General features: G+C 36.9%; 2 protein-coding genes and 1 long non-coding RNA gene across 16 annotated transcripts in view; 2 read left to right on the top strand and 1 right to left on the bottom strand.

Annotated features, from left to right (window-relative positions):
- The window catches only part of LOC139771758 (uncharacterized), a 32,248-nt gene extending 23,056 nt beyond the window's left edge, over window positions 1-9,192 (top strand). For 3 of the 5 annotated variants that reach the window (XM_071704773.1, XM_071704774.1, XM_071704775.1), the window contains 9 exons: window positions 134-297; window positions 443-3,313; window positions 3,546-3,735; window positions 4,421-5,128; window positions 5,479-5,664; window positions 5,992-6,507; window positions 7,029-7,144; window positions 7,257-7,437; window positions 7,637-9,192. In XM_071704773.1, coding sequence (XP_071560874.1) covers window positions 134-297; window positions 443-3,313; window positions 3,546-3,735; window positions 4,421-5,128; window positions 5,479-5,664; window positions 5,992-6,507; window positions 7,029-7,144; window positions 7,257-7,437; window positions 7,637-7,749 — 5,045 coding nt within the window. In that variant the 3' untranslated portion in view covers window positions 7,750-9,192. The remainder of the gene's footprint in view (window positions 1-133; window positions 298-442; window positions 3,314-3,545; window positions 3,736-4,420; window positions 5,129-5,478; window positions 5,665-5,991; window positions 6,508-7,028; window positions 7,145-7,256; window positions 7,438-7,636) is intronic. The other 2 variants (XM_071704772.1, XM_071704771.1) reach the window with 1 other exon arrangement.
- On the bottom strand, window positions 9,050-12,376 carry LOC139771761 (uncharacterized). The gene is made up of 2 exons (XR_011717976.1): window positions 12,225-12,376; window positions 9,050-10,749 (listed from the first exon to the last, which is right to left on the bottom strand). It is a non-coding gene; the product is annotated as an uncharacterized lncRNA (long non-coding RNA).
- Sls (sallimus) overlaps window positions 11,229-26,360 on the top strand; it is an 83,908-nt gene continuing 68,776 nt past the window's right edge. For 4 of the 10 annotated variants that reach the window (XM_071704762.1, XM_071704766.1, XM_071704765.1 and 1 more), the window contains exons 1-24: window positions 12,506-12,970; window positions 16,092-16,134; window positions 16,238-16,512; window positions 16,642-16,859; window positions 16,956-17,177; window positions 17,418-17,764; window positions 17,888-18,236; window positions 18,309-18,547; window positions 18,743-18,972; window positions 19,054-19,197; window positions 19,264-19,521; window positions 19,598-19,741; window positions 19,841-20,113; window positions 20,197-20,742; window positions 20,838-21,315; window positions 21,400-21,980; window positions 22,168-22,710; window positions 22,804-23,058; window positions 23,158-23,301; window positions 23,775-24,176; window positions 24,386-24,787; window positions 25,094-25,316; window positions 25,500-25,672; window positions 26,162-26,301. In XM_071704762.1, coding sequence (XP_071560863.1) covers window positions 12,832-12,970; window positions 16,092-16,134; window positions 16,238-16,512; window positions 16,642-16,859; window positions 16,956-17,177; window positions 17,418-17,764; window positions 17,888-18,236; window positions 18,309-18,547; window positions 18,743-18,972; window positions 19,054-19,197; window positions 19,264-19,521; window positions 19,598-19,741; window positions 19,841-20,113; window positions 20,197-20,742; window positions 20,838-21,315; window positions 21,400-21,980; window positions 22,168-22,710; window positions 22,804-23,058; window positions 23,158-23,301; window positions 23,775-24,176; window positions 24,386-24,787; window positions 25,094-25,316; window positions 25,500-25,672; window positions 26,162-26,301 — 6,768 coding nt within the window. In that variant the 5' untranslated portion in view covers window positions 12,506-12,831. Of the gene's footprint in view, window positions 11,927-12,489; window positions 12,971-16,091; window positions 16,135-16,237; window positions 16,513-16,641; window positions 16,860-16,955; window positions 17,178-17,417; window positions 17,765-17,887; window positions 18,237-18,308; window positions 18,548-18,742; window positions 18,973-19,053; window positions 19,198-19,263; window positions 19,522-19,597; window positions 19,742-19,840; window positions 20,114-20,196; window positions 20,743-20,837; window positions 21,316-21,399; window positions 21,981-22,167; window positions 22,711-22,803; window positions 23,059-23,157; window positions 23,302-23,774; window positions 24,177-24,385; window positions 24,788-25,093; window positions 25,317-25,499; window positions 25,673-26,161; window positions 26,302-26,360 lie in introns of those variants that run through there. The other 6 variants (XM_071704769.1, XM_071704770.1, XM_071704761.1 and 3 more) reach the window with 5 other exon arrangements.

Here is a 26,360-nt window from a genome sequence, read left to right as displayed (position 1 = left end):
ATATTTCTGTTCCCATGTTCTTATCAGTCATCACATGTGGCTGAATAAATTTTAACTACTACTCTCTCATCTTATAATTATTAGTATTACATTTACAGAATTCGTTTTATTAATCTCTTATGTGTAATTATAGTCAAAGAAGAGGATGCTGGCAAATACATGGTACGAGCGACGAACGCCGGTGGCGAAGCGCAGAGTATCGCTGATATTGCGGTTTTCGAACCGAAGCCTGATACTATGGTCGAGGTGCATAAGACTGTCATTTACGAAAATATTCAGGATAAAAGTGCCGTCCAGGTAACTTATCTTTTTTATATAAATAAGCTTTATAATATTTTCATAATAATAGTAATATGAAGCAAGGGAATAAAGTTTAATGTTCTCTGAGTCAATGCTATTTACTGTTTCTAAACACTTGTAAAACCATATAACTTGCATTTAGTCTGAGGGAAAAAGAGAAGAGATGTCATCAGGCATTTCAACGAGCGAACAAACACCAACGACAGCGGTCCGACAGTGGGAGTTAGTCGGATTGCCCAAACCTATTACAACATTGGCATCGACTGCAAACGACATTGTGCAAAAGATCGACGAACCAGAAATAAAGACTAGTAAATCGGAAACGATTTCATCTATAATTGAATCCCATAAAACCGAAACGAAGTCAGAACAGAAGTTCCATATGAAACTGGAACATAAAACTCCATCCATCGTGGAGTCCAAACCTCGAACCGAGCAAACGATCGCGACAAAGGAAATCGACCGTGACAAAAGAGATGTTACGAAGCCGTTAATGACAACGGAAGAAAGATCAACGATCGATAATGAAAACGTAGAGACTTCTACGATCGCAAAGAAAGATGCATTGAGCTTCTTCGAGTCTATTACGAAGGAAAGTGAGATAATGCCAAAAGGGCCAAAGGAAATGATTAAGCTGACAGAAGACGGACAAATTCAAGAAGCGAAAGTTGGAAAGTTAACCAAAAATTATGAACGAGCAACTGTTTGTCAAGAAGCGAAGAAACCGGAAGCAAAACCGTCAGAGTTCCAAATAGCGAAGAAAGCTGCCAAGGATATTTTTACCAAGTTAGAACAAGGATCGTCGTCTCGCGGAGTGGAAAATAAACTATTTGAATTTCCATACGAGACTCCTAAGCTACCCTCAACGGAGGTACAAGAAACTGTAGAGAAAATGATAGCTTCTGATTCGTCCATTTCGCAAATTCAGACTATAAGTTCTGAAACGATGATGAAAAGTTTCGATCTAGTGCCGGAACCACCTCCCGAGATATGCTACATGCCAAAACCGGAAGAGATGAAAAAAAAACGACCCGATGTATTCGTCAAAGCAAAACAGCTTCAGGAATCTTTTGATAAGACACTCTCTCCGATAGATGCTCCAATCGGAGGTGTAAAGATCTTTCCTACATCTATTCCTACATCAAAAGTACCAGAACCTGTCAAAGTCGCGGAACCTGTTCTGGCATTTACGATACCACCGCCATTTGAACTTGAGAAGAAAAAAACAAGCGTAGAGACATTTGAAGAGACATGCGTAAAGAAAGATACATACGAGAAGAAGGAAAGCAAATATTTTAAAGAAGAAAAGATAGAACCATCGAAATGCACTTCAACGTCTATTTTGAGAAGTACTTCTCCTATCAGACCGTGGTCATCATCATCGGATGTCGAAACCAAATCGCACGTGTCTACGGACCTATCAGAATATAGATGTCATTCGGCTGCTTCTAGTCATCAAGAGATTTTGAGATCTACGTCGCCAAAACCATCTGCAGACGCACTGGCGATGGAAAAATCCTGGGCGAAAAAATGCGGAGATTCAAATAGAAAATCGTGGCCACCGCAAATCAAATCTACTCAAAAGTACGAGTGGAGTATTCCTGTTGATGAATACAAAAGCTCTTCGAGAGAACTTGAGCAGAAGATTGAGGAAACACCGCAAGGCGGAATAAAGAAGATTAGTACGGAATCGTCCGCCAATGTAGAAAAACACTCGTGGTGCAGCAAAGAAAAGTTCACTGAAAAGATAGTGGAAGCACCTCCGTCTACGTCTAAACTAGGCCCGATAATCTATAACGCCGAGACGATTAAAGTCGATCATACTGTAAATACTGTGCAAGAGAAGGCTTTGTTCGAAAAATACACTACTGAATGTAACATGGAAAAAGCTGAAACAACACAGAAATTTGAAGATTTCAGCTCAAAACGTTGGACAGAAGACAAAGAGTTGAAAGCACCTAGTTTGGTAAAGAAGGTCAGCCTCGTGCCAGCCTCGAAATCGCTCGCGACATCACATCGTCTTATGGAGCCAGCAGTGGACTCGATCGTTTTCGAGCCAGGATCTCCTCCGGAGATTGGATATATTCCACCACCCGTTGCAAAAGAAAAAACTGTATTGGAACATATCACGAAAGTAGAAAAGAAAGTAGAAGAACCACCCGTGCTTCCACCGAAAGATGTACGTGTTACACCGCCGCCTATTCCAGCGAAAAAACCTATCAAATTCTCGACACCAGTTCCGTCAAAGTTCCTTAAAGGTGCCTTTAGCCACGAAAGTGATTACGAGTCCGATTTCGACAGCCGCCCGAAAGCAAAATGGAGACCTTATGAGAGCGATAACGAAGAACCGCATTATCGAAAGGTCGAAGCACCTGTTCCGAAACAGCCGAGGCCAAGGTCCACCGAACCCGAGCCACTTCCACCTTCCAAGTTTGAGACTCCTGCACAATTTACAGGACCATCCAAATCACTTATTACCACGGAAACTTCCGAGAAAACAGCGAGAAAAATGACATTTAAACGACACGAAAGAGAATTCAAACAACAACAGCAAAGTCCGGTTCCTTTAAAACCCGGTTCTCCACCGATTTACGTACAGACGAGCACGAAGAGTTCCGCGCCAAAATCTCCTTCTATCAAAAAACCGGAATCTCCGAAGTTCAAAACAAAAGTTTTTCAGCAAGAAAGCGGTTATATGGCGGACACTGATGAGCCATTCCAGCAGAAGACTTCATCCATGACGACGCAAAAATTTCTTGGAAAACGCGACGGTCCCTCGACAATGGTTCACACGGAGAGTCGTACTACGTGCACTGAGAGTCGAACAAAATCCTTTGAAAGTCATAGTTACGGCGAAAGTGGTCATTTACGAAAAGAAGAAACTTCCTTTGTTTCACCACCTATTTGTAGTATACAGACGACTCCCAAAGCTGTTCAACAACAACGTAGCTCGTTCGAGAAGAACTATGCGTCAACAACTAGCAGTAGCCTGAGCAAATTCGATTCCATGAAGGTTCGAGATTTGATGCGTGTCCGTGTGCCATTTCAAATGTTTTTTTTTTCTTTTCATGCTTGCCTAAGAAATTTATTAATAAGTATCGTGAAATATTTTGTAGATTTTAATATGTACTTTAACTTAGCTATCAGATTGTATTAATAAATATGTGTATGCCATTTGTGCTTTTTTCCCTTTTTGTAGCGTTTTATAGATTAAATTAAAAGTCTTTACAAAATATTGTTTGCAGGAGACGGGATACTCCATAAACCAATTGCACAGAAAGTTGGAACCAGCGGAAAAAATTCCGTCAAGCTCTCCGGGTCCTTCGAAATTAGTGAAGGGTGACTTCCGCGAGAGCGACTACGAGAGTGATTATGATGGCAGAACATCGTCATGCCGAACGGGTAGCTCCACGAAATTTAGTGTTGCTGATTCAGGTATTACTTAATAAAATTAATATATTTAAATTGAAATACTTAATACTACGTTACTTTCTTAATAAACATAATATTGTGACATATATATACATACATACACATACATATATACATACATATATATCTACATATATATGTATGTATATATAGCGAGTTATTTATGTTAGAATAACATATTACAATAAAAATCATTCTGTTATAAATATAGCAAATAATGTAGAAATAAAACGATAACAATGTACAGTCTTTCTTGCAAACTTTATCCAAGCACAATATTCTCTTGTCTAGCTTTGCATGCCATTTATTTTATTTTAAAGTGATTATTAAGTTTCGTCTTTTTTACAATCGCCGCCGTTCATTTCTTCATAATAAATCTACTTTTCATAGAGCATGTCTTTCGCTATCACATTATAACCGGTTTTATCATCATAAGATCGAGAAAAGTCCGAGATATCGCCAATATTTAATTTATGAAAGTGACATTGAAAACTGAATTAAGACTTAATATTACGATCGAAACTCGTCAAGTTTTGATTATTTTAACTTTAATAAGATCCGTTTGACATGTAAAACCCGACCGCTACTACTCTGCCAGTATTTTCCCTTGATTCTTCTTGTTATGCTCTTTTCTCGAACTGCCAGAGGAGATTTGAATGGAGATCACACAGGCAAACTTTTCATATAGGGAAACCAATGGAGCCGAGTTCGCCTCGCAAGCATACAGTAGTCATACCGACAAAACCGAAAACGGTTCTCTTACCTGGCTCTCCGCCGGAAATCGCTTATGCGCCACCTCAACCGCAGCAACAATTTTACGAAGCACATACAAGCATGCCGTTTACAAATGCGATGGGCACAGAGACGAAGAAAACCGTGAGGATGGACGAGTCAACGGAGAATGCTAGAAGGATTGTTACTGTTGAGCAAACAAGTCGCATCATTAAGTTCGGTGACACCAATGCCACACCTGTCCAGAAACAGCAAACGGTTAATTATTATGTACCTAAACCGAAAAAATTTGTGCAAGGACAATTCCGGGAATCTGATTACGAGAGCGATGTAGATTCAAGCAGAATTCGACCAAAATGGGCTCCAGCTGATAGTGACACAGAGGAACCATTTTACCGAAGAGTTCAACCACCCACGGGAAGAAGTCCGAGATCTTTGAGTGCACCAGTTAGACAGACACACATCGTATCGCCGATGGAGTTCGATACCGGTCCTCCGACAACGTCATTGATGCAGATTTGCAAAGAAGATACAGATAAAAAGATCAATTTCCAAAAATATCAGCAGCATACAACTTCCGGAAAGAATGGCAATGTTTTGCAGCCTGGTGCACCACCTGAATACGGATTCATCTCGAGAAGCGATGTAAAAAGAGCAGCGGGCCGTAAGAGCAATATCAATGCTACATAATATTTTCACAATGTGTTCTTGATACAAGTGTAGATATAATTTTTATTTACGACAATCGTAGACAAATGCACTCAAAATTATCGCTTTATATCTTTGCCGACCACTTGTTCTCTATTTGGCTGATTTATTAATTTCCTTTTCTTTTTGTTTCATAAATCGTTCTTTATTATATCGGATATACATACATACATATATATATATATATATATATATATATATATATATATGTTCCTTACACAATTAGTTTCTTTTCTTTTTTTTTTTTTTCATTTAAAAAGTAGATAAATCCTTGTTCTATAACACAAAGTTCTGAAATCTTCACAGACATCGCGTCACGTCATATGCGTGATATGACAAGCAGCTTCAAATCAAAAACCGAAAAGTTTGTGAGTGGTGTCCAATCGGATTTGAAACAGGGTAAGCCGATTTTGAAGCATCCTAACGACTCCAAGATAACCGATAGTGACGAGCCAAGAACTTATAGAGAAGAGTCGCGAGTCTCCGAACACGGTAATACCAATATTACCTTTCTTACAATTAGTCTAAACTCTAAAAGATAGATTTGGCTCGTTGTAATTGCGTGATTTGATTTGTATATATTAAACATATATGTATATACAATTGATATAAAAATACAATACACGCTCCCCCACACATACAAACACACACACACACACACACACACACACACACACACACACACACTTCTGATTCGACACATAAGTTTAAGATCTTGTAATCTGACAATGAGCGTAGAATATATCGTGTGCATGAATAAGTTTATAAATAAATTACATTGATGTAATACAAGCATGTAATGCTCATTGGCGCGAACAGGAACAAAACAAATTGATCCGGATACTGGACTCATATACTTCAAGTACGATTTTGGCTACGAATTCGGTATCGTTTTACCTGGCGAGGGTAAAAGGACGATTGAAAGTAGCAAGAAGAGCATTCAAGGACAGAGACGTTCCAGCGATATAGAAGTGCCTATAATCCACGAGTTCACTGAAAAGAAAGCGAATGGTTTTATGAAGAAAGCAACATTTCTGAACCGCCAAAACAAGATAGGAAATAAATTCGGAAACTCAAAGACTGTCAAATGGGAGCCGACATCGGAAAGCGAATTTTCTGAAGCTGAAGACACAAAGAATCGCAATAAAAAGCAATCGAATAAGGGAGATACAGAAAGCTCGATGACACCTCCAAGTCTCGTCATACCTAGCTCTGTGTCACCGTCAAGATGGGATCGCACAACGCCCAGTCCGCTTTCTCTTAGTCCAAGCCTGCCAAGCCTCTCTCCAAGACAGAGTAGCGCTACTGGACCACCTAGCAACGTGGATTCTGCAGGTACCTGCATACCTGTCATCGAGAACGCGTGTTGCCTTTATCAATTCTTTTTCTTTTGCAGCACTTTTTATTTTGCTTTGCTTTGATCGTTTTTGTATATTATTGCAATAATATTATTGTAATGTAAAACTGTTTCTTTCTATTTATTAAATATTCTCTCGTTATTTTTAAATAGCTTTAATAGCTTCTATTGTAATTGGCATTAAAACTGCACCCTTGCTTTCCTCGTACACTCGGATTTTTCTCGAGATTTTTCTAACAAATTTACAATATCATAAAGTGTAATTTAGGAAATAATGATTAAGTGTAATGAACTTTTCTTGATGCTGCTTAATATTGCTTTAAAACTAGGTGGCTCCTTACTTTCACGCATTCTAATACATATTATACATTTATTTAGTCTCTAACAATAGGCTCTAACTACTCGCTATTATGCTATTATATCAGATTGCGCACGAATCACTTTGTCACGTTTAAATTGTTTTATTGTCACATACTATTAATAGTATTCTTCCATTAAGTTTCATCGAAAATCGCAGGTTCACCGTGGCCGATTAGCAACGGAGTATCATCGAATAAAGAAATAATTCAGCCTTATCTCGAAATATTACCGAAGAAGGCTCCTTCATTCATTACGGTAATACTGTTAAATTAATAACATTAATAATGTCAAATGCTTTTTATTAACTTTAAAATAATTCTAATTAAAAATAACGCTAAGAAAAGAATTTTTGTTATCATTATTACAGCCACTAAAAGATATCGCGGTAGTAAGCGGACAGCCAGCCAGATTCGAGTGTATCGTTCAAGCTGAACCACAGCCCAATATTCTTTGGTCAAAAGACCATAGAATCGTCGAAAATTCTAAGAGCCACGAAGTCCAATATAGAAACGGTGTTTGTCGTCTTACCATAATGAGAGCTTTGCCCGGTACGATATACAAGTTGTACTTGATGCTTATCTTTTCTCCGTAATCTTTTAATATTTACTATTAAATTAATAGTATTAATAATAGTATTAATTTATTTTTGCATTTTTACAAAACTATTTTAATAAACAGTTAATTATATTCAAATGCAGAAGAAGATAATAATTCTGTTAGATAATTATGTAGATTTTTTTTGTGCAGAGGATGCTGGGACTTATGCATGTACGGCAACGAATAATTTAGGTTCCACCGTAACTTCTGCCAACTTGGAGATTCCAGGTAATAGACGATCTATATATGCTCCTATTTCGTAAGGATCTGGTAAGAAGAGAGACAAATAAATGTAAAGGTGGTGGAACATTTCATTCTTAACTTCGGTCTGCTGATGCCGGAGATTTGCATCGTATCGTATTATTCGATTATTATTTACCCAGGCCAAAAACTAATATGGTGAAGGAAATAATGAATATATAATGCTCGACACACTGTATTTTCTACGCGAGAAAAAATTTTTACAAATTTTTAACGAATTGAAAATAAGCGAATAATTCGATGTCAAAATGGCTCTTCTGGTATGGCTCTTGCTTTTTGTCGGGGATAAACAACAATTTTTGTCGTAATATAAAGAAATAAAAATAAGTGATGCTACTAATCATGCTAAAGGATAGGACAAAAATGGATCAACATTGTCTCAATGAGCATAATTATTTCTATTGCATTTTATTCAAATGTTCGAATTAACGTTTTGGCAAAAGCTAGTCAACACTAAATCGAGCTAGTCAATATTATAACGAGCGGATAACGAAAGAAACGCAATAAAAAACGCAAAGACCTTCTTATCAAACAACATGCATAACTACATATTTTAATTGTGCCATTGGACAAGTTAAGAAAAGCTTTTCTTGCATACTTTATTTCTTCTCTGTCTAACGTCTTATCTGTTTCAAGTATTGTGACTTTCTAAATATTAAAATATTATATTTTCGACTTATCTTTAAGTATACTAATTATTTCTTGCCAACATTGTTACAACAAGATTAGAATTACAAGATTTTTTTCGTAAAACTAACTTTGTCGAAGGTAATGATTGAAAATAAAGCATTTTATAAAATAGAAAATAAAAGCAATTTCCTGTTTCAATCCAAAGCTTAATATTAAGATGATTTTACTTATATTAAATTACTCTATTTATGCATCATGTGCGTGATATTGTTGGAACTAGTCATATTACCTAAAAACATTATGATAAGAGAAAGTTACTTATTGTTAAATGGTAAATAAATGCAATAAGAATACTCAATCATTCTAGATGAGGCTTCTTATTTTGTAGTTTTTACAAGTTTCTATGTCAATTGTTTTTGCTTAAACAGAGAAGATATTTAATAGCTAGACGGAATATGGGATCTGTTACGGGGCATGTACGGCTATGCTATAAATCGCTATGCTATTAGCTCCTTGCGTCAATAGTTGGCAGAGATAATTTACGCATTTAGCATGTTCAAACAATACAGTCATAAAAAAAACAGCATTTCTTGAACAATATCATGAAAGCTCAACGTTTTGTAAGTTATGTAAATGATTACTTCTCAATATGTAATAAATAACAGAAGACAATTTAAAAATAAGATATTTTAATACAATACATTTTCTCATCGCAAGGGGTTAACTCTTATTTATTAATCTCGCTATTCAACGTGAATTCACAATAATACTTATATATTATGTATGTAAATAAATATATGCTTTCTCTATCTATACTTGGGTAAATGGTTTAATAAATTATTTCACATTCTTGCCTATATTCCTTCCTTTTTTATTCTGCCTTTGTAATTGTCTTCTTTTCGGCGTTTACAATTGTGATGTGCATTGATGATGAACAGAAATCTAAGGTAAGCCTCTGATTATTTATAAAGTAAACAGGGTCAAAATGTTGTATATAAACATTATATTTTTACAAGTTATTTTTTTGCAAATAATCTTTCACAAATAGCAAAAGTCTGATAAAATTTTTTCTAAACATTTAATTTCAAATTAATTGCAGTATTAATTATTAATTACAGAAATTGTGAGAAAGGACTTTTCTTGTGTTTTGAAAGAAATGCTCTTTTGTATGTTAATAGTTAAATATGTAATTCTCTAACAGTATGTCGCTATATTATTTTTTGTTATATTTAAATATTCTTTAAAAAATGTTCGTAAAATTGCCCTATACCTATTTAAACTACATATTATAATATTTTCAAATAACTTCGAGCACTTATGATTGAAAAGAAAAATAATTTCTTATTGATACTACAATAGATAAACTATTATAGCGATTAGAATATTACATCATCTCGCACATAAATGATAAAATTTTGTATCTCTTGTAATAGATATTATAAAGTTCGAGATTCATTTCTTACATGAAAAACAGAGATCATCTGGTATGAAAATAGATGGTAAAGTAATCTTGTGGAATGTGGAGGAAAATGTGAGTCGGCAATCCAAAAATATACGGAAGAAAAACAAGCGACCTTATTTGTGGAGAGAGTGTTAATCCGTTTTCTCCGCGACTTGTCAGTTAAATGTATAATAAAAATTCAAATGATTATATTACACTTTCCAAACGGTATTACTATTTAATTACAGGCGCACCATCATTCATACGCAGCACTCACCACGATCAAAAGGAATGCACACTCGAACGTTTTCCACAGGATTTACCAAAATACGTAGCTTTAAAAGACCTATTCTTATCGCAAGACAAATATGTTAAACTGACTTTGACAAATCGCGAGCAACCGTATGAATCTTTTTACGATCTCGGATTGACTGCAGATTACAGGTAGTTGAATCGATCATTTAATGCAATTCACCAAGTTTTATTATCAAACTATCATTAAATTATATGACAGTTTCATAGAAGGAAACAATTGCGAAAACGCAGGGAGAGAATTTGATGCAATGCAGATAACAAATTATATCGAGCGTGAATTAAATACTATCTATACAAAAAATGGAACTAACATCGGTAGTTCATGTTTGGATACCAAACCCTCATTGCATAGTTGCGATGGAGTGCATAGCAGAAAGAACGGTGAGTATTTAATGAGAATTCGCCTATCTAATAAAATAACAATATTAATTTATGTGTAAAATTATGAATATAACGCATACGTATATATGCAATATTTACGGATGAAAAATAATATCGATTTTGCGAAACAAAGTATCGACTTATCGATTATTTCAACTTAAAGGAATTTTACAGTGAGTCTATGCAATTTTCAATTGCATCGCCGCTCTTTAATGATGACCATTGTTGTCGTCACCTAAAATAGAACACAATAATAGATAAAATATATAAGTTCGCGATACTCTTAGTAGTATGTATGTTACTTTCGTCTTCAGCATTTGAATCATAACATCATCAAATGCAAAGATTCTCTCGTCATCTCGACCGAGATTATTTCACAAAATCTTAAAATAGATGCGTCGCTATGCGGCATCTTGGACGAAACTCGATGATTCATGCGTGACCTACCTTCTTCATGATTATACCAATGTTCTTGGCTTCGAAAGTGCGGAATGGTATTCACTTCCTTGCGTGCACCGTAATCATTAACGTTCGTTTCTTATTGATTCCGACAATAGATACGTAAAGCACTTTCAGAAAACTGATGTAGATTAATTGCGGTGTAAAATAAACATTACACTTAAAGCTGTGTATCGTTAATACGTATAAATTACTACTGGAGAAATAATACCGGACGGCATACAAGTATCACAATCGGTGTTGAAACGTTAATAGTTAGATAAAATCATTCTCATATATTGCTTAGAAATAGAAGATTGCAATTATTTGTAGTCCGCGAGTGTATGAGATATCTATGAAACCTTAGAATATGAAGATGTTTTTCAAGTCCAACAAAGTCCCCCGCAAAGTTCTCCCTGAATGGTATTAAAAATGTCTCAAGGACAGAATTCGAGTCGTTATGAGACGATCCCCCACGTTGTTATTAGCTTCATTGATATGCGTGCACATGTTTTTAGAATGTAGTGTGTAACGACTATAGGCAGTTTGAATTCACAAGCGCAGTGCGCAGGCGGTGCGTTCTCGGAGTCGCGATCAGGGGCTGCTCGCGTGGCTAAACTTGGCTGAAGCTATGCACATACAACATTTTCTACCGCCAAATTCCGTCAAGAAAGAGAATAAACGAATAGATCGAATAGACCGAGGTGAAAACTAAAGAAAGAGAAAGAGAGAAAATGGCAAAATTGTGTCAATCCTGAAACACACACATACAACACGTATATCATGTCATAAATAATAATAATAATAAGAAGAAGAAGAAGAAGAAGAAGAAGAAGAAGACATTTGCACATATATTCGAGGCGCAAAGAAATAAAGAAGTGTGAAGAATGAAAAGAAAAAAGAATGAGCGTGCGCATTCAAGCCTGAGAATCTAGAGTGCTTAACTTTATGGAGGGGAGCAACGAAAGAGAGATGTGAGTACGGAGAGGGCAATAAAGATGCGTGGGTGGCTGTCAGTGAGCGCAAGAACGCTGCGTAAGACTTTACCACCGTTTTACCATTCTACTCGACAAGATATGTTATAAGCTAATTATAATATCTATAAAATTTATCTGTATCGGACAAATCATTGATCTTCAACACAAACCTGTGGTTATCAGAAAAATAAAAAACAACATGTGCAATTTATGGAATATAAAAACCAAAAAACAAGAAAAATGTGATATAGCATGCTTATCACATTTTATACAATACGTATTGAATATGAGATACCTCTAATCCCTCTCCTCCTCCCTCCGATTTTCATTCTGATCATTATATATCATAAAACAGAAAAAAATTGTTGAAATTTGTTTAAATACGTTGAGCTGACTCGCACACCCTATATTCCTCTTGTTCTTCCTAAGCGTACTTCCGCACGCGTCAGGCGTCGGGGCGTTTAAACGTGCCCCACCCTGACCATACGACACCCTCCCCATCTTCTTATGCTTTAGCCAAGCGTCAAGTCGTAACCCGTCCAATTCGCATTCGACCGACGTCTTGGTTTAAAGAATCACGGGGACAAGACTTTTGACGATGACTTGATTTCTGCCGACTGACTGAACTGAACCGCGGTTACCAGCAAAACTGCGTGTATTGCGGAGTAAAGCGAAATAAGTGCGAGTGATTTGCTCCAATTCGTCGTTGTGCATCAAGAGTTTGTTTGCTAAATCTCGGGTGATAAAACACAACGTTGAGAGAAAAAATAAAATAAAATAAAACAGAGATCTCTTTAGATTCTCTAGATTAATTAGCAGTTTATTATTACTAAGTCATATATAGCTGGTCACAATTTTGTCATTCAAACGACTCACGACTTTACTGAATTTTTCGATCCAAGATGAAGCGACAACAATTTCAAGAACAGCAGAAGCAACAACAGCAGCAACAAGCTATCATGCAAGAACAACAGCAACAATACATCCAGCAACGGACGGAAAGACAAATCACGCGACAACAAATCACCAGTCAGCAGAGAGGTCAGTTGTGACGATGTTTGAAAAGTCAAGAAATTATATCCTTGAGCAATTGCCTATCGAATATGAAGAATTCAAGCAAGAAGAACGATACCTACAGAAAATTTATCTTGACGAACTCAGGATTTATTGCATATTAATAAATTTATATAAAAATACATTTTACAATGTAATTTCGAGATATTGCGAGTGCTTGTGAAAGATAGCGGTGCATATTTTCACGATTTTATTTTTTCAAATTTTTCTACCGAGAATAAATTCAATCTAGCAGTTTTAATATATCCCTTCTGGTGGATATTCCGTCAACGAATACTCGTATTCTATTTCTGTGCAAGGAGCACCGTCCGTGCGAGAGCTCTAAAGATAGTTCTCCACACTCTCGACATAATCGTTTCAAAAATTCTTTTATATGCTGTCTGAGGAATATGGCATTGTGTTACGTATCATATCAAGAGGATACGTACATTTGAAATAGTTTTTACAATTTTTTTCTATTAACAGTTTACTTTGAAAATTTTAATTCCAACGAGCAGAAACACATACAAAAAAAAGGAAGTTTATATATATTTAATTCAATGTACTGCATCGTCAAGAGGTGACTCTTATTATATTTCACACTTTATTTGCTTAGTTGAAAAGAAGTATTACATGTACCTGCAACTTTATTTATGTTGAGACAGAATCCATTAATATTAATATTATATTATCTCTTATCACTGTTTATACATATATAGAACTTCTCCCTTAAGAATAAAAAAAACGCTGTTTTTGTAATATAAAGAAAGTAAAGTATAAAATAAACATTAGTTTGAAGTTTTTTATTAGTAAAGTAATAAAGAATTACTTATAACTTAGGATCATATTACAGCAAATTTTAAACGTGATAAACGTGATATTGAGAAAATTCCAAATCAAATTGCAAAATTTACTTCAAAAAATGTTTATTATGTGTATCTTGTTTGCGATTATTTAATTTATTGCGGAGTTCTATGCAAATTAGCAAAATTTTATTTCACAGAAAATTTTAATTTTGGGGACTCTTATAGAAATCTGAAGAACACGGCGTGTTTGCGCATTAATATTCTGTATTATACGCATTCAATATTATATTTTGCGAATACATTTTTTTATATACATATAGAATAATAGTTAGAAATAAATTTCCGTTATCGAAAATAGTTTCACTAAAGCACGTTTGCCAACTGCGTTATACGTTAAAGTATTGAAGAATATGGACGTGTCAGAGAGTACGGCTGCCAAATAATATAACACTGACAGGTTTATGAATCTCACTTACATCAATGTGCATCGAAACGTGTTGGATTATATTTCAATGTGCGTAAAAGTAAAAGACAATGAAGTACAGTAAGCAAATCCGTTACGCTAGTAGCTACTGCGTTAAAGCGTTAAACTAGTGTCTTTCACATACGCAAAGAAGGATTAAATATTTACGTCTCGAAAAATCTCATTAGAAGTATTTACGAATAATATCGTCATATAAGATATAATTATTGCTTACTTAAAATTTTAATTAAAAAAAAAAAAAGAAAAAAATATATATATAATAAATAGGATATTGTACAATACTTTCTTTTTATAAACATATTTATTTTATTATGCAAAGTTTCTGTAAAAGTCGGCTAATTGCTCCATAATATCTATAATGAATTTTGATGAAACTTGGATGCTTTAAAAGTCCAAACAGCTGATCGTAATACATACTTGCCATCATCAGTCAAGATCAATGATCGAGCAAAAAGAAGGATGACAGAAGAATGGTAGAAATAAGTAAAGAAAGGAAAAATAACAAACAAAAGAGCAAGATAATGTTAATTTAAAAATTCAATATTCGAATATAAAATATGCAAATTTTACGCGAAATGTACGTAGATATGAGAAGAAGAGAAATGTTAGACCCGGGTTTTATTTTGGTCAGTGACTGCTTTTGCGTAACGGAAGACGCGATTGGTCCAGGCACGGCGTAGACGCATCGCGTCGCGACTCGTCGCGGCGCGCAGCGCCGAGCAAAGATAGTTGCGCCTAAAATGGCTCACGGTAACGTGATCCCTATCCAAATGCAAAAATACAATCCCCTGCTTGTAGCAGCACATTACGTCCTTCGTAGCTCGCAAATCGTAAAGCGAACGATGCTTAATCGCGATGTCACATACAATGAGAAAAATGATTAATTTTATATAATTAGATAATCAATCCACTGATTTAATAAATTGATTAAATAATATAAATTAATGAAATTCTGCCTATACATGCCACATTCCATATTTAAATATATGCCTTTTTTAAGAATGGATAAAAAACATGAATATAATATTTTACATCAGTTAATATGGCTAGCCTTTTTCTTACACGTATAAGGTAAATGTACCAATGCCTGGACACGTACCTATGTCTGGACATTTTAAGGACTTATCATTTTAGTCCTTAAATAAGTTATAACGCGAATTAAAATCAAAGAATCAAAGATAAAAATATTTGTCTTAATTGTATTATATTTTTATCTTTAACTTTAATTCGCGTTATACTTAATTAAAAATTAAAATGATAAAGGTGTCCAGACATAGGTCTTAAGTGAATAAAACATTTTTAAAAATTTCAATCGATATTCTTATCTTTTTGTGTTATAATATTTAATTTCGTTCTTTTACACTTTGCATTATCCGTAGCTGAGAAGATATCTTGTCTAGTTACTAATAATTTTCTGAAATTTGCTCGTTTATTGAGCAAAACGATGTATTTAAATCACTATGCGTGTACATCTTCCTTCTTCGTATAACTTCTGTCGTACTTTCCAATTAGAGTAGAACGAGCCAAGGAAACGAACCGTTCACGAGCTGTTTTTTTCTTGTCGCCGTTACGCGCGATGACGATGCCGCATTTTTTCATTAAATTATGTCTACACCGGGACGCATCATAATTTAAACCAATTTACTTGTTAGTCTGAGAACGGACCATTGCGAAAATACGTACAAGTTTATGATTATGGACTTCCATTGGGAGGGAGAAATTGAATTTAATTCCGGATGAAATAGATTAATTTGAACAGTGTTTAATATTATTTGCATTTTAATTGAAGTAAATTAACTCATTTTTTTTATTTCTGCAGTTCAAGGGGAGATCGTTATGCAAACGACGCCAACGGTACCAGCGTAAGTATTGCGACATTTACTAATTGTAGTCTCTATGTGACTATAAGAGAAACGTAACTATCATTAATAATATTTTTAAGACAATCTCTTAAATTATCGGCAGATTTACCGGTAAACCCGGGGATCCCTCACCACCGATTTTCGAGCGAATCTTCAAAAATGCGAGATTTGCGCAGGGCGGCAACGCGATTTTTGAAGGCTGTGTTCGTGGTAATCCGAGACCGTCAGTTTCTTGGACACATAAAGGAGTGCTGTTGCTAGAATCACGAAAAATCCGAATGTCTTATGATGAAAAGTCAGGAATTGTCACACTCCAAATTAATCAGATCGGTCCAGGGGACGAGGGCGAGTACACATGCAGTGCAAAGAACCAATATGGTAAGGATTTTTTCTACAAGGGCAGTTTTCATCTAGAATAGATATTCTTTAAACATTAGAATCTAACTTTCGAATTGACGTTAGAATAAAATAAATGGAAAGAAAAACTATGTGTCCTTCACTTTTCAGGCGAAGCTATTTGCTCAGTTTACATACAGCCAGAGGGATTTGGTCCTCCAACGCAACAACTAACAGATAGTCACAAGAAAGAATTTACGCAAAGCTTTCAGACGAGTGAACAGAAAATGCAAACTGGAAGTCAAGTCTTCCAACAACGCAGTTATCAACAAACGACCGATAAACGAAGTTACGTTAATGGCACAACTACGAGCGTTGAAGATTTTAAGGTATTACAGCCAAACACTATATATTCGTTGCTTTAATAGAATACCGATATGAGAATGGTTAAGAAGTATATTATTCCTTCTTTCTCAAATGCACAGGTGGACACCTTTGAATATAGATTGTTGCGCGAATTGGAGTTTCGTGAATCAATTACTCGCCGTTTCGCGGGTGAATCCGACTTGCAAATATCTACGACAATTGATCGTACCTTGGGACCGGTTACACCTCCACAAATCACTCAGAAACCCAGGAACTCGAAGCTCGTTGAAGGATCGGACGCTGTCTTCACCGCAAAGATAACTGGCAATCCGAAACCAAGAGTGAGTTCAAGTCGCATTGAAAGAACTAAAATATTAAAGATAACTTCACGACAACTTTTCTCCAATAGTATACATTTAGTATATTAGTATACATGTATAATTACTTTTATCTATAAGTCGTATTTCTATATCATCTGTCAATAATGTTATAAGATATTCAATTGTTTTAATTGTAAAATATCTAATCTAATACACCCTTTATTAACTTAGCATCGCTAAATCGTATTCACGTTATTGTAGTTAACATGGTTCAAGAATGGACAGAGAATTCGAGATTCTCAACGTGTGGAGACGAGCTATTCAAATCAACAGGCTACTTTACGAATTCGAGTCGCTCTGCCGGAAGACAGCGGCCATTATACATTATTGTCTGAGAATCCTCAAGGTTGTACCGTTAGTTCCGCTTATCTCGCAATTGAGTCCAGCGATCAAGTAGATCAAGTTCCGTATCAAGCGCATCAAAGGGAATTTATTAAGACTCAACAAGTAGAGTCGACCATTGAATCTACTGACTCTAGCAAAGTTCTGCCACCGAATTTTGTTCGTACAATCACAGATAAGGAAGCTACCGAAGGCAAAATGACGCGGTATGCTTTGACTTTTTCCATTTTTAGTATCTCTCTAGCTTTTCTTTCACTCTTAAACATCGTTTTCAATGAGTGGTGTTTGTGTTTGTGACACTAACAAATAATACAACTGACATATTTCAGATTCGATTGTCGCGTAACTGGACGTCCCTATCCCGAAGTTACCTGGTATATAAACGGCCAACAAGTCGCCAATGACATGACTCACAAAATCCTTGTGAATGAATCTGGTAACAATTCGTTGATGATCACAAACGTGAATCGCGCCGACGCTGGCGTAGTAACATGCGTTGCTCGGAATAAAGCTGGCGAGACTTCTTGTCAATGCAACTTAAATGTTATTGAAAAGGAACAAGTAGTTGCGCCGAAATTTGTCGAACGTTTTGTTACAACAGGCGTAAAAGAGGGAGAACCCGTGGTCTTTATGGCACGCGCAGTCGGCACGCCCATTCCACGTATCACGTGGCAAAAGGTATTGTAACTTCTTCAAATTTTATTTGCCGTATAATCACGATTTCTCTGACACCAAAAAAAACTTTTGCAGGATGGCGTACCAATAACGCCCGGCCCTGAAATACGTATATCGAGCGATGGTAGCGGAGCTTCAACTTTGGATATCCCGTGCGCCAAATTTTCAGATGCAGCCTGGTACCAGTGTACAGCTCAAAATGTAGCCGGCTCCACCGCAACTCGAGCACGGCTCTTCGTTGAGACGCCAAAAGGAACGACCCCGGAACCAAGACGCCTGAATTTACCCCGACCAACGAAAATCATCGAACCAGAGTGAGAGACTTTTTAAGTATTCACCAAACTAGTAAATTAACATTCACACACCTTTCCACGTTTTATTTCATATCCTTATTGAGATGCGCAGATGACGAACATATAGATTCATAGAATCAGGACTTTATGAAATTGACTTTTATTCTCTCTAACAAAAGCCTGTCGTAAAATAAACTGAATAATAACTGTTTGTAGACCAGCGCCTGGCCCCGAAGTGATTTACTTGAGACATGTGGAACGCGCGAAACCCTATTTGCCGCCCCCGGAAGAGGACAAAGTTTACCCCCCGCCGTGTTTCATTATACCGCTAAAAGACGTTCATCAGATCGAAAGTGGACGAATTCACTTCGAGGCCAGAATCGAACCGGTGGGCGACCCCACTATGAGGGTGGAGTGGTATGTCAACGGCAGAGCACTCGATGCGAGTAAGTAAAAAATTTTCATATCTTGCATTTACATGACCAAACTCAATCGATTTACATTGGCGCATTATGTATCTTTCACAGGTTCCCGAGCAACTTCCGTCTTTCGCTTTGGTTTTATCTCACTCGATCTCATTAGCATCGTTCTTCAAGATAGCGGCGAGTACTTATGTCGCGTTGTAAGCTCGACGGGAGTCGCTGAATCTCGAGCCACCCTCAGCGTAACACGTGAGTAATATAGTTATCTACGCCGTATTCTATATAACCATAAGCTTTTTTTTCTTTTTTTTTCAGCACGTGCCACTATTGAACAAGCAAGCCAATACCCCGATAGCCTCCAGTACATCCAACAGCTTGAGGATTACAGCAAGTATCAAAGACAGGAGAGCGCGGAGGAGACCTCTTCACAGCTGCCGGTTTTCATCCGTCCGCTCCAGGATCTTGGTGAGCTACAGGAAGGTCGTAACGCCCATTTCGAGGCGCAATTGACACCTGTTAGCGACCCCACCATGAAAGTGGAGTGGTACAAGGATGGAAAACCAATCACAGCCAGTGAGTGTTGATATTTGGAACGAGCGATTTTTATTGTTTGAAAAATTAATGTAAAAAACTATTAATCATTCACTAGGTTCAAGAATCACTAGCATCTTTAACTTCGGATACGTCTCACTCAATATAATGCACCTACGGGCTGAAGATGCAGGTTCTTACACTGTCAGAGCTGTGAACCGCTTGGGAGAGGCCATCAGCTCCACGACTCTTCGTGTCTTTGGTGAGTCTTATCTACAATTAGTGCCGTGACGGATAATTATTCTCAAACAGTTTTAGCTTCTATCAATTCTCGAATACTGATCTCTTAATTATTGTGCAGCGCGAACAAGCGTTACAACAGACTTGGGTATTCCCGAACAACTGAGATACATAGAGGCTGCCGAGGAATTGGAAGCGTATCAACAGGCGATGCACCAAAAGTACGTGCAGGAACAGCCTGAACCGAGTAGCCCACCGGAATTTAAATCGCCTATTAAAGATCAGAGCGGCATTAGAGAAGGCGGATTCGCTCATTTTGAGGCGCGTCTCGAACCAATCGGTGATGCCGATCTCCGTGTCGAGTGGCTGAAAGACGGACGACCCGTAGAAGCTAGTGAGTAAAATACATAATTCTATTCACATAAACGTATGCATGTTATACATCTGTGTACATTCACGGAACATTTTCGGGATTAGGTTCTCGGATTACAACCTTCTTCAATTTTGGTTACGTGGCGTTGACCATCAAATACGTAACGATACACGATGTTGGCGTGTACACTTGCCGAGCCTACAATAGAGCCGGTGAAGCTCACACTACCGCTCAATTGAGTGTGATCAGCAAGAATGATGTTATTTATGACAGCCAGCATCCTACTGGTCTCCAAAAAATTCAGTCTCTCGAAGATTCGAGTAGATACTCGCGACAGGTTCAGGAAGAAACACAGATTACCCAGGCACCACGATTCCTGGGTAATCTTAAAGGTACTAATAAGATCGTAGAAGGTCAACGGGCGCACTTTGAAGCACGTGTCGAACCTCAAAGTGATCTGAGTATGAAGATCGAGTGGTACCACAATGGTAAACCCATTACTGCCGCTAATAGAATCCAGACGTATCACGACTTCGGATACGTTTCCATTGACATCCTTCAGGTTCGCTCTGAAGACACTGGCACATACACCGTTGTGGCAAGAAACGCCCGTGGAGAAGCTCGTTTATCCGCCACCATGACTGTAGAGAGTAAGATATACAATTTTATTTTTATGCCGTATTGAAGAAATTTGCAGAGAATAGACAATTATTAATTAGTGAGTTTCGTTGATTCTTCGTTTCAGCACGTTCGAGCGTAGACACCAGCAGCATGCATCGCGGCACTTATGAGAAGACTCAACGTTTAGAAGAATCCAAGTTTGTCGAGCCGCAATATCATATCGAAGAGATCTCCAAATCAAAACCAATTTTTATCCAGCCGTTGAGTGATCCTAAGCCAGTTAGCGAGGGGAAAAATATTCACTTGGAGTGTCGTCTGGAACCGATGGGCGATCCTACGATGAGAGTTGAATGGTTCCAAAACGGACGTCCGGTCACAGTCGGCTCCAGATTCAGAACTTACTATGATTTCGGATTCGTCGCACTCGATATAGTACACGCTACCGTTTACGATTCTGGTGAATATACAGTCAGAGCTACTAATCATCTGGGTACCGCGCATACTTCAGCTTGCGTCAGAGTTATCGGAAGATCTGACATCGTCACCGAAACGCAAAATGAACAATCGCTTGAGCAAATACAAATGTTGGAAGATTCATCAAGGTTCGCTTTTATTTATCGCCTCTTGTAACTCATATTTTCTTTATAATTATTATTTTTCTTATTTGTTATTTTATTCGTGTATAGGTATCGCAAAATTCAACAAGAGGAAGTCACTGTGATGCAAGCACCTCAGTTCACTCGACCTCTACACAATATTGAGACGGTAGAACTAACCAACGTTCATCTCGAATGTCGTCTTCAGCCAATTGGCGATGCGACCATGAAAGTCGATTGGTTCGTTAATGGTCGACCTGTCAAAACTGGTCATCGATTCAGACCATCTTATGAATTTGATTATGTGGCTCTAGACATTCTTGGCGTTTATCCTGAAGACTCTGGTGTATATACCTGTCAAGCTAGAAATCAGCTCGGCGAAGCGGTTACTTCGTGCTCTGTAAGAGTACACGCCAAGAAGGATTTACTTCTAGAGTCTCAACATCCCGAAGGATTGGAAAGAATACAATACTTGGAAGATGCTTCACGATACAAAAGGCATGAACTAGTGGATGAAGTCGTCAATGTAAAGCCGAAATTTATTACAAAACCGAAAAACCAAGAAAATCTTCGAGAAGGACAACATGCTCATTTCGAGTGCAAACTGGAGCCGGTAACGGATCCGAATTTGAAAGTCGAGTGGTTTAAGAATAGTCGTCCAGTAACGATAGGTAATTTATCCAACTTTTATTGCTATCTGACTATCTCTTCTACAATAATAACACAAATACATACACACATATCATTATCTAACACACATTCTTTTCTTTTCTCAAATTTATCAAAAGTTGTGTTTAGTTCGTATATGTTCAAATTATGTTCATTCTTGGGAAAATCATACACACACACAATTTGCAGGACACCGCTTCCGTCCAATTCATGATTTTGGTTACGTTGCATTGGATGTAATTGATTTGATTGCCGAGGATTCTGGGACATATACTTGTCGTGCTGTTAATCTGGTAGGAAGTGACGAAGTACTCTGTACTTTAACGTGTCGCTCAAGCGCACAAATATTAACGGACACGCAAAATGAGCTTGGACTTGAGCAAATTCACTATCTTGAGGATAAATCCAAATATCATAGACAAGAAGTTATTGAAGAAACTACCACTCAGGCGCCTATTTTCACAACTTCATTGAATAATGTCGAGATAAAAGAGGGTCAGCGAGCACATTTCGAATGTAGACTAATTCCGGTATCCGACGCAACAATGAAAATCGAATGGTTCCATAATAATAAACCAGTAAAAGCGGGCTCGAGATTCGTCGAGACAAACAGCTTTGGTTTCGTCGCTCTCGATATTATGTACGCGTACCCCGAAGATTCTGGGACATATACGTGCAGAGCTAAAAATATTATTGGCGAAGCTATCACTTCTGCAACCGCTATCGTTCACTGTAAGCTTTTTTTCACTATAAGATTTGTTCGATAATTTCTTCCAATATCGATAACGTTAATTCACTATTTCTTCTTTTTTTTTTTACCAACAGCTAAAAAATCAATCTACACAGAGACTCAGAGTGAAGAAACTCTTCAACGTCTTCGCTCGTTGGAGGACACCTCTCGTTATCAACGTAAAACTGCAACCGAGGAAATTATTACGCAAGCTCCGGTCTTTACGATGCCAATAAAAGATCTCCGTGTTGCTGAGAATCAGGCAGCGCATTTCGAGGCACGTGTTATCCCAGTTGGAGATCCTAAACTCAAGGTGGAATGGCTACGTAACGGAGTTCCTATTTCAGCCTGTAAGCTTAGCATCTTACGAATTTATGTACCAAGATATATCGTCTCTCATATCAAGATTCTTTCAAAAATATTCTTTATCGTTTAAAATTTTTTTAAAGCAAATCGTGTAACGACCATGCACGATTTTGGATACGTCGCCTTGAATATGAAGTACGTCAATCCCGAAGATTCAGGCACTTATACATGTCGTGCTATAAACGAACTTGGAGAAGCAGTTACTTCAGCAACATTGTTCGTTCAATGTGAGTACGTCGTTAATTTAACGCATAACTCAGGTACATATTTACGAAACGTTTACACAATACATTTTACACAATTCGCAAACTAATTTTAAAAATATAATCAATAATAATTATTTTTTGTAAATTAGGTAAACTGTCCCGATATTAATTAACATTATTAACTTTCGCTATAGTTACATCATTAAACAGAAATAATGTTTAAAATCCTATACCGATTTACTACGTAATACGTTGTCGGTATTATATTCTTGTATTTTATTTTTACTTCATTGCAATTGGTTTGATATAATATTGTTAAACTTATTTGCTACTATCTACAAATAAGTATTACATATCTGCCTGAGATATTGAAAATCTGCCGAGTCTACCCTGAAAAACTTTCGTTGTTTTACGGAATTCATTGACGTGCATGATTCCCTTTGACGATTCCCTTCGTACCACTGCGCTATGTCAAAAATTCTTCTAAAATACAGCCAAGGCAGCCTTGCAGTTCGAATCACAACATGAGAGCGCTTTGTCAAAACTTCAAGCCCTGGAGGATACTACAAAATATCAACGTCGTGAGGAGGAGGAGATCGTGATAAAAGACAAGCCATCCTTTACGGTTCAACTGAACGGACCTACCAGCCTAGTCGAAGGACAAAGCGCACATTATGAGTGCCGCATAGAACCTTATCCCGATCCCAACATGAAGGTGGAATGGTTTCACAACGGCAAACCACTATCCACCGGTCACAGATACAGAACTACCTGTGACTTTGGATTCGCATCGTTGGATGTATTGACCGTATATGCCGAGGATTCGGGCACGTATACTTGTCAAGCCACCAATAAATTGGGATCGGCGAGGAGCTCGATTAATCTTAATGTGAAGTGTGAGTAATATAAGAGCGCATTTGCGTGACAACGTAGCTTGGATTAGCTTCGATTTTATTGCGTGTGTGTACGGGTGCATCATTTATTTCTTACAACTTATAACTTTAATTTACACATTATATTTCATTTCTTCTCTTCTTCGGTTTAAGTTTTCTCTTCTTTATATCGCTTTGCATTAATTTAAACTTAAAAAAAAATCTCTCTTTAGCTCGAGCATCAATTATTCATGATACCCAACATGAGAGCGCATTGAAAAAGATACAATACCTCGAAGATGATTCAAGATATAAACGAGTGATCGAAGAAGATACGATCATCGCGGAGAAGCCAACTTTCGGACGACCATTGAAGAATATTGAACACCTCCCAGAAGGCAAAAGTGCCCATCTCGAAGCTACATTGACTCCTGTGAATGATCCGACGATGATCGTTGAATGGTTTAGAGATGGACGTCCTATTCCTCAGGGACATAAATTTAAGACAACCTACGATTTCGGATATGTCGCTCTCGATATTCTTTATGCTTATCCTGAAAATTCGGGTACTTATATGTGCAAAGCAAGAAACGCTGCTGGCGAAGCAGTCACTACTTGCGTGATCAGCGTGGATTGTAAGTAATATTTTACACTATGAAAACAACAAAGGGCTAATAATTTGTTTTACTTTTACACTATGTTTATTCATAAATTAGATTTAGCATGATTAATGAGTACCCGTTAAATAATGTTTCTTTTCGCGGACTTTCGAAACAAATGAGAGAAACAAATGAGATAAAGCGAGATAAATTTTTCATATGTTTACTTTGCAAAATCTACAAGTGTGGACGAAATGTTACATAACTTGTTATTTTATAATAGCTTTTAATTAATAAAAGTGTAGATACATGACTCTCACCAATTATTTTGATTTTGCATAGCAAAACAAGGCTTATATCTCGATACATTGGATGCACAACGTTTGCAAAAGATTCGAGAATTGGAAACTGTCGAAGTCAAAGAAGAGATCGAAAAAGAGGTTATTCATCAAAAACCTGTGTTCTTAACACCGTTGAACAATCTGGATCATCTCAAGGAAGGCGAGCATGCTCATCTGGAATGCCGTGTAGAGCCGATTAACGACCCAAATTTAAAAATTGAATGGTATATTCAATAAACTCAATACACATGGATAATACATTATAATAGCTGCATCGTCTATAAGATAAAGAAATATTTATCTAGAATTTAAATGTGTTTAAGAATAAAAACGACACAACGATATAACGGTAGCTTTGATACAATGCCAAAATAATTCTATCGATTGAATTCTCTTTAATTTAATAGGTTTGTCAATGGCGTTGCGATTAAAACTGGTCATCGCTTCCGTACAACGCATGATTTTGGCTATGTGGCTCTTGATATTCTTTATACCTATCCTGAAGATTCCGGTACTTACATGTGTAAAGCAACCAACCTGGCTGGCGAAGCAGTTAACACTTGTACTATCAAAGTCAGCTGTAAGTATCTGTGATATCAAATTGTGCGTTAATTCGGGATATTCGTACATGTCAGTCCTGTGCTAACTGTCCTGTGTAATTGTCAGCGAAAGATGCGCAATATCCGAAGTCTAATTTCCCGCCCGTAAAGAACTTATTGAAAACATTCATCAGCAACGATAAAATTTATCGACAAGAAAAAGGCCGTCTGTCGAACGGATAGCGGAGATACTTTTATAAAGAAGTTTTATTAAGAAAAAGAATTTTTTTCGTTAAAATGTATAAACTCGTAAATCTTGTAAACTCAAACAAGTTCTGGTCTTACAGACGATATAAAAATATCATGCTTCAAAGAATTTTTAACCATATCACGTGAGATATTGCAAGGTATATCGAGTTAAGCGATTCTAATTCTTCAGATAATAATTGATCGTAAAATCGGATTTATATATATTTTATATTAAAAAGCAAGCATGAAGTTGATAATAAAGAATACTTGTTTCATCATAGCGCGACGGAGTATTCTTTTGGATACCCAACATCCGGATGGTCTGGAAAAGATTCGAGAATTAGAGGCCCAGGGTCATCCTGCACGATTGGAAATCGAGGAACCGCTAGTAACACCACCGAGATTTGTCACTGAGCTTAGGGTAAATAATAATAACGATAACGAGACACATGAATGATTATTATATAGATTAATGAAGCA

The sequence above is a fragment of the Temnothorax nylanderi genome, unplaced genomic scaffold (assembly GCF_030848795.1).
Source record: "Temnothorax nylanderi isolate EJ_2023f unplaced genomic scaffold, tnyl_v1.0 TNYL_tig0044_pilon, whole genome shotgun sequence".
NCBI classification, from domain to species: Eukaryota; Metazoa; Arthropoda; class Insecta; order Hymenoptera; family Formicidae; genus Temnothorax; species Temnothorax nylanderi.
Note: the sequence above shows the minus strand (reverse complement) of the source record. Positions and strands in the feature narration are given on the sequence as shown.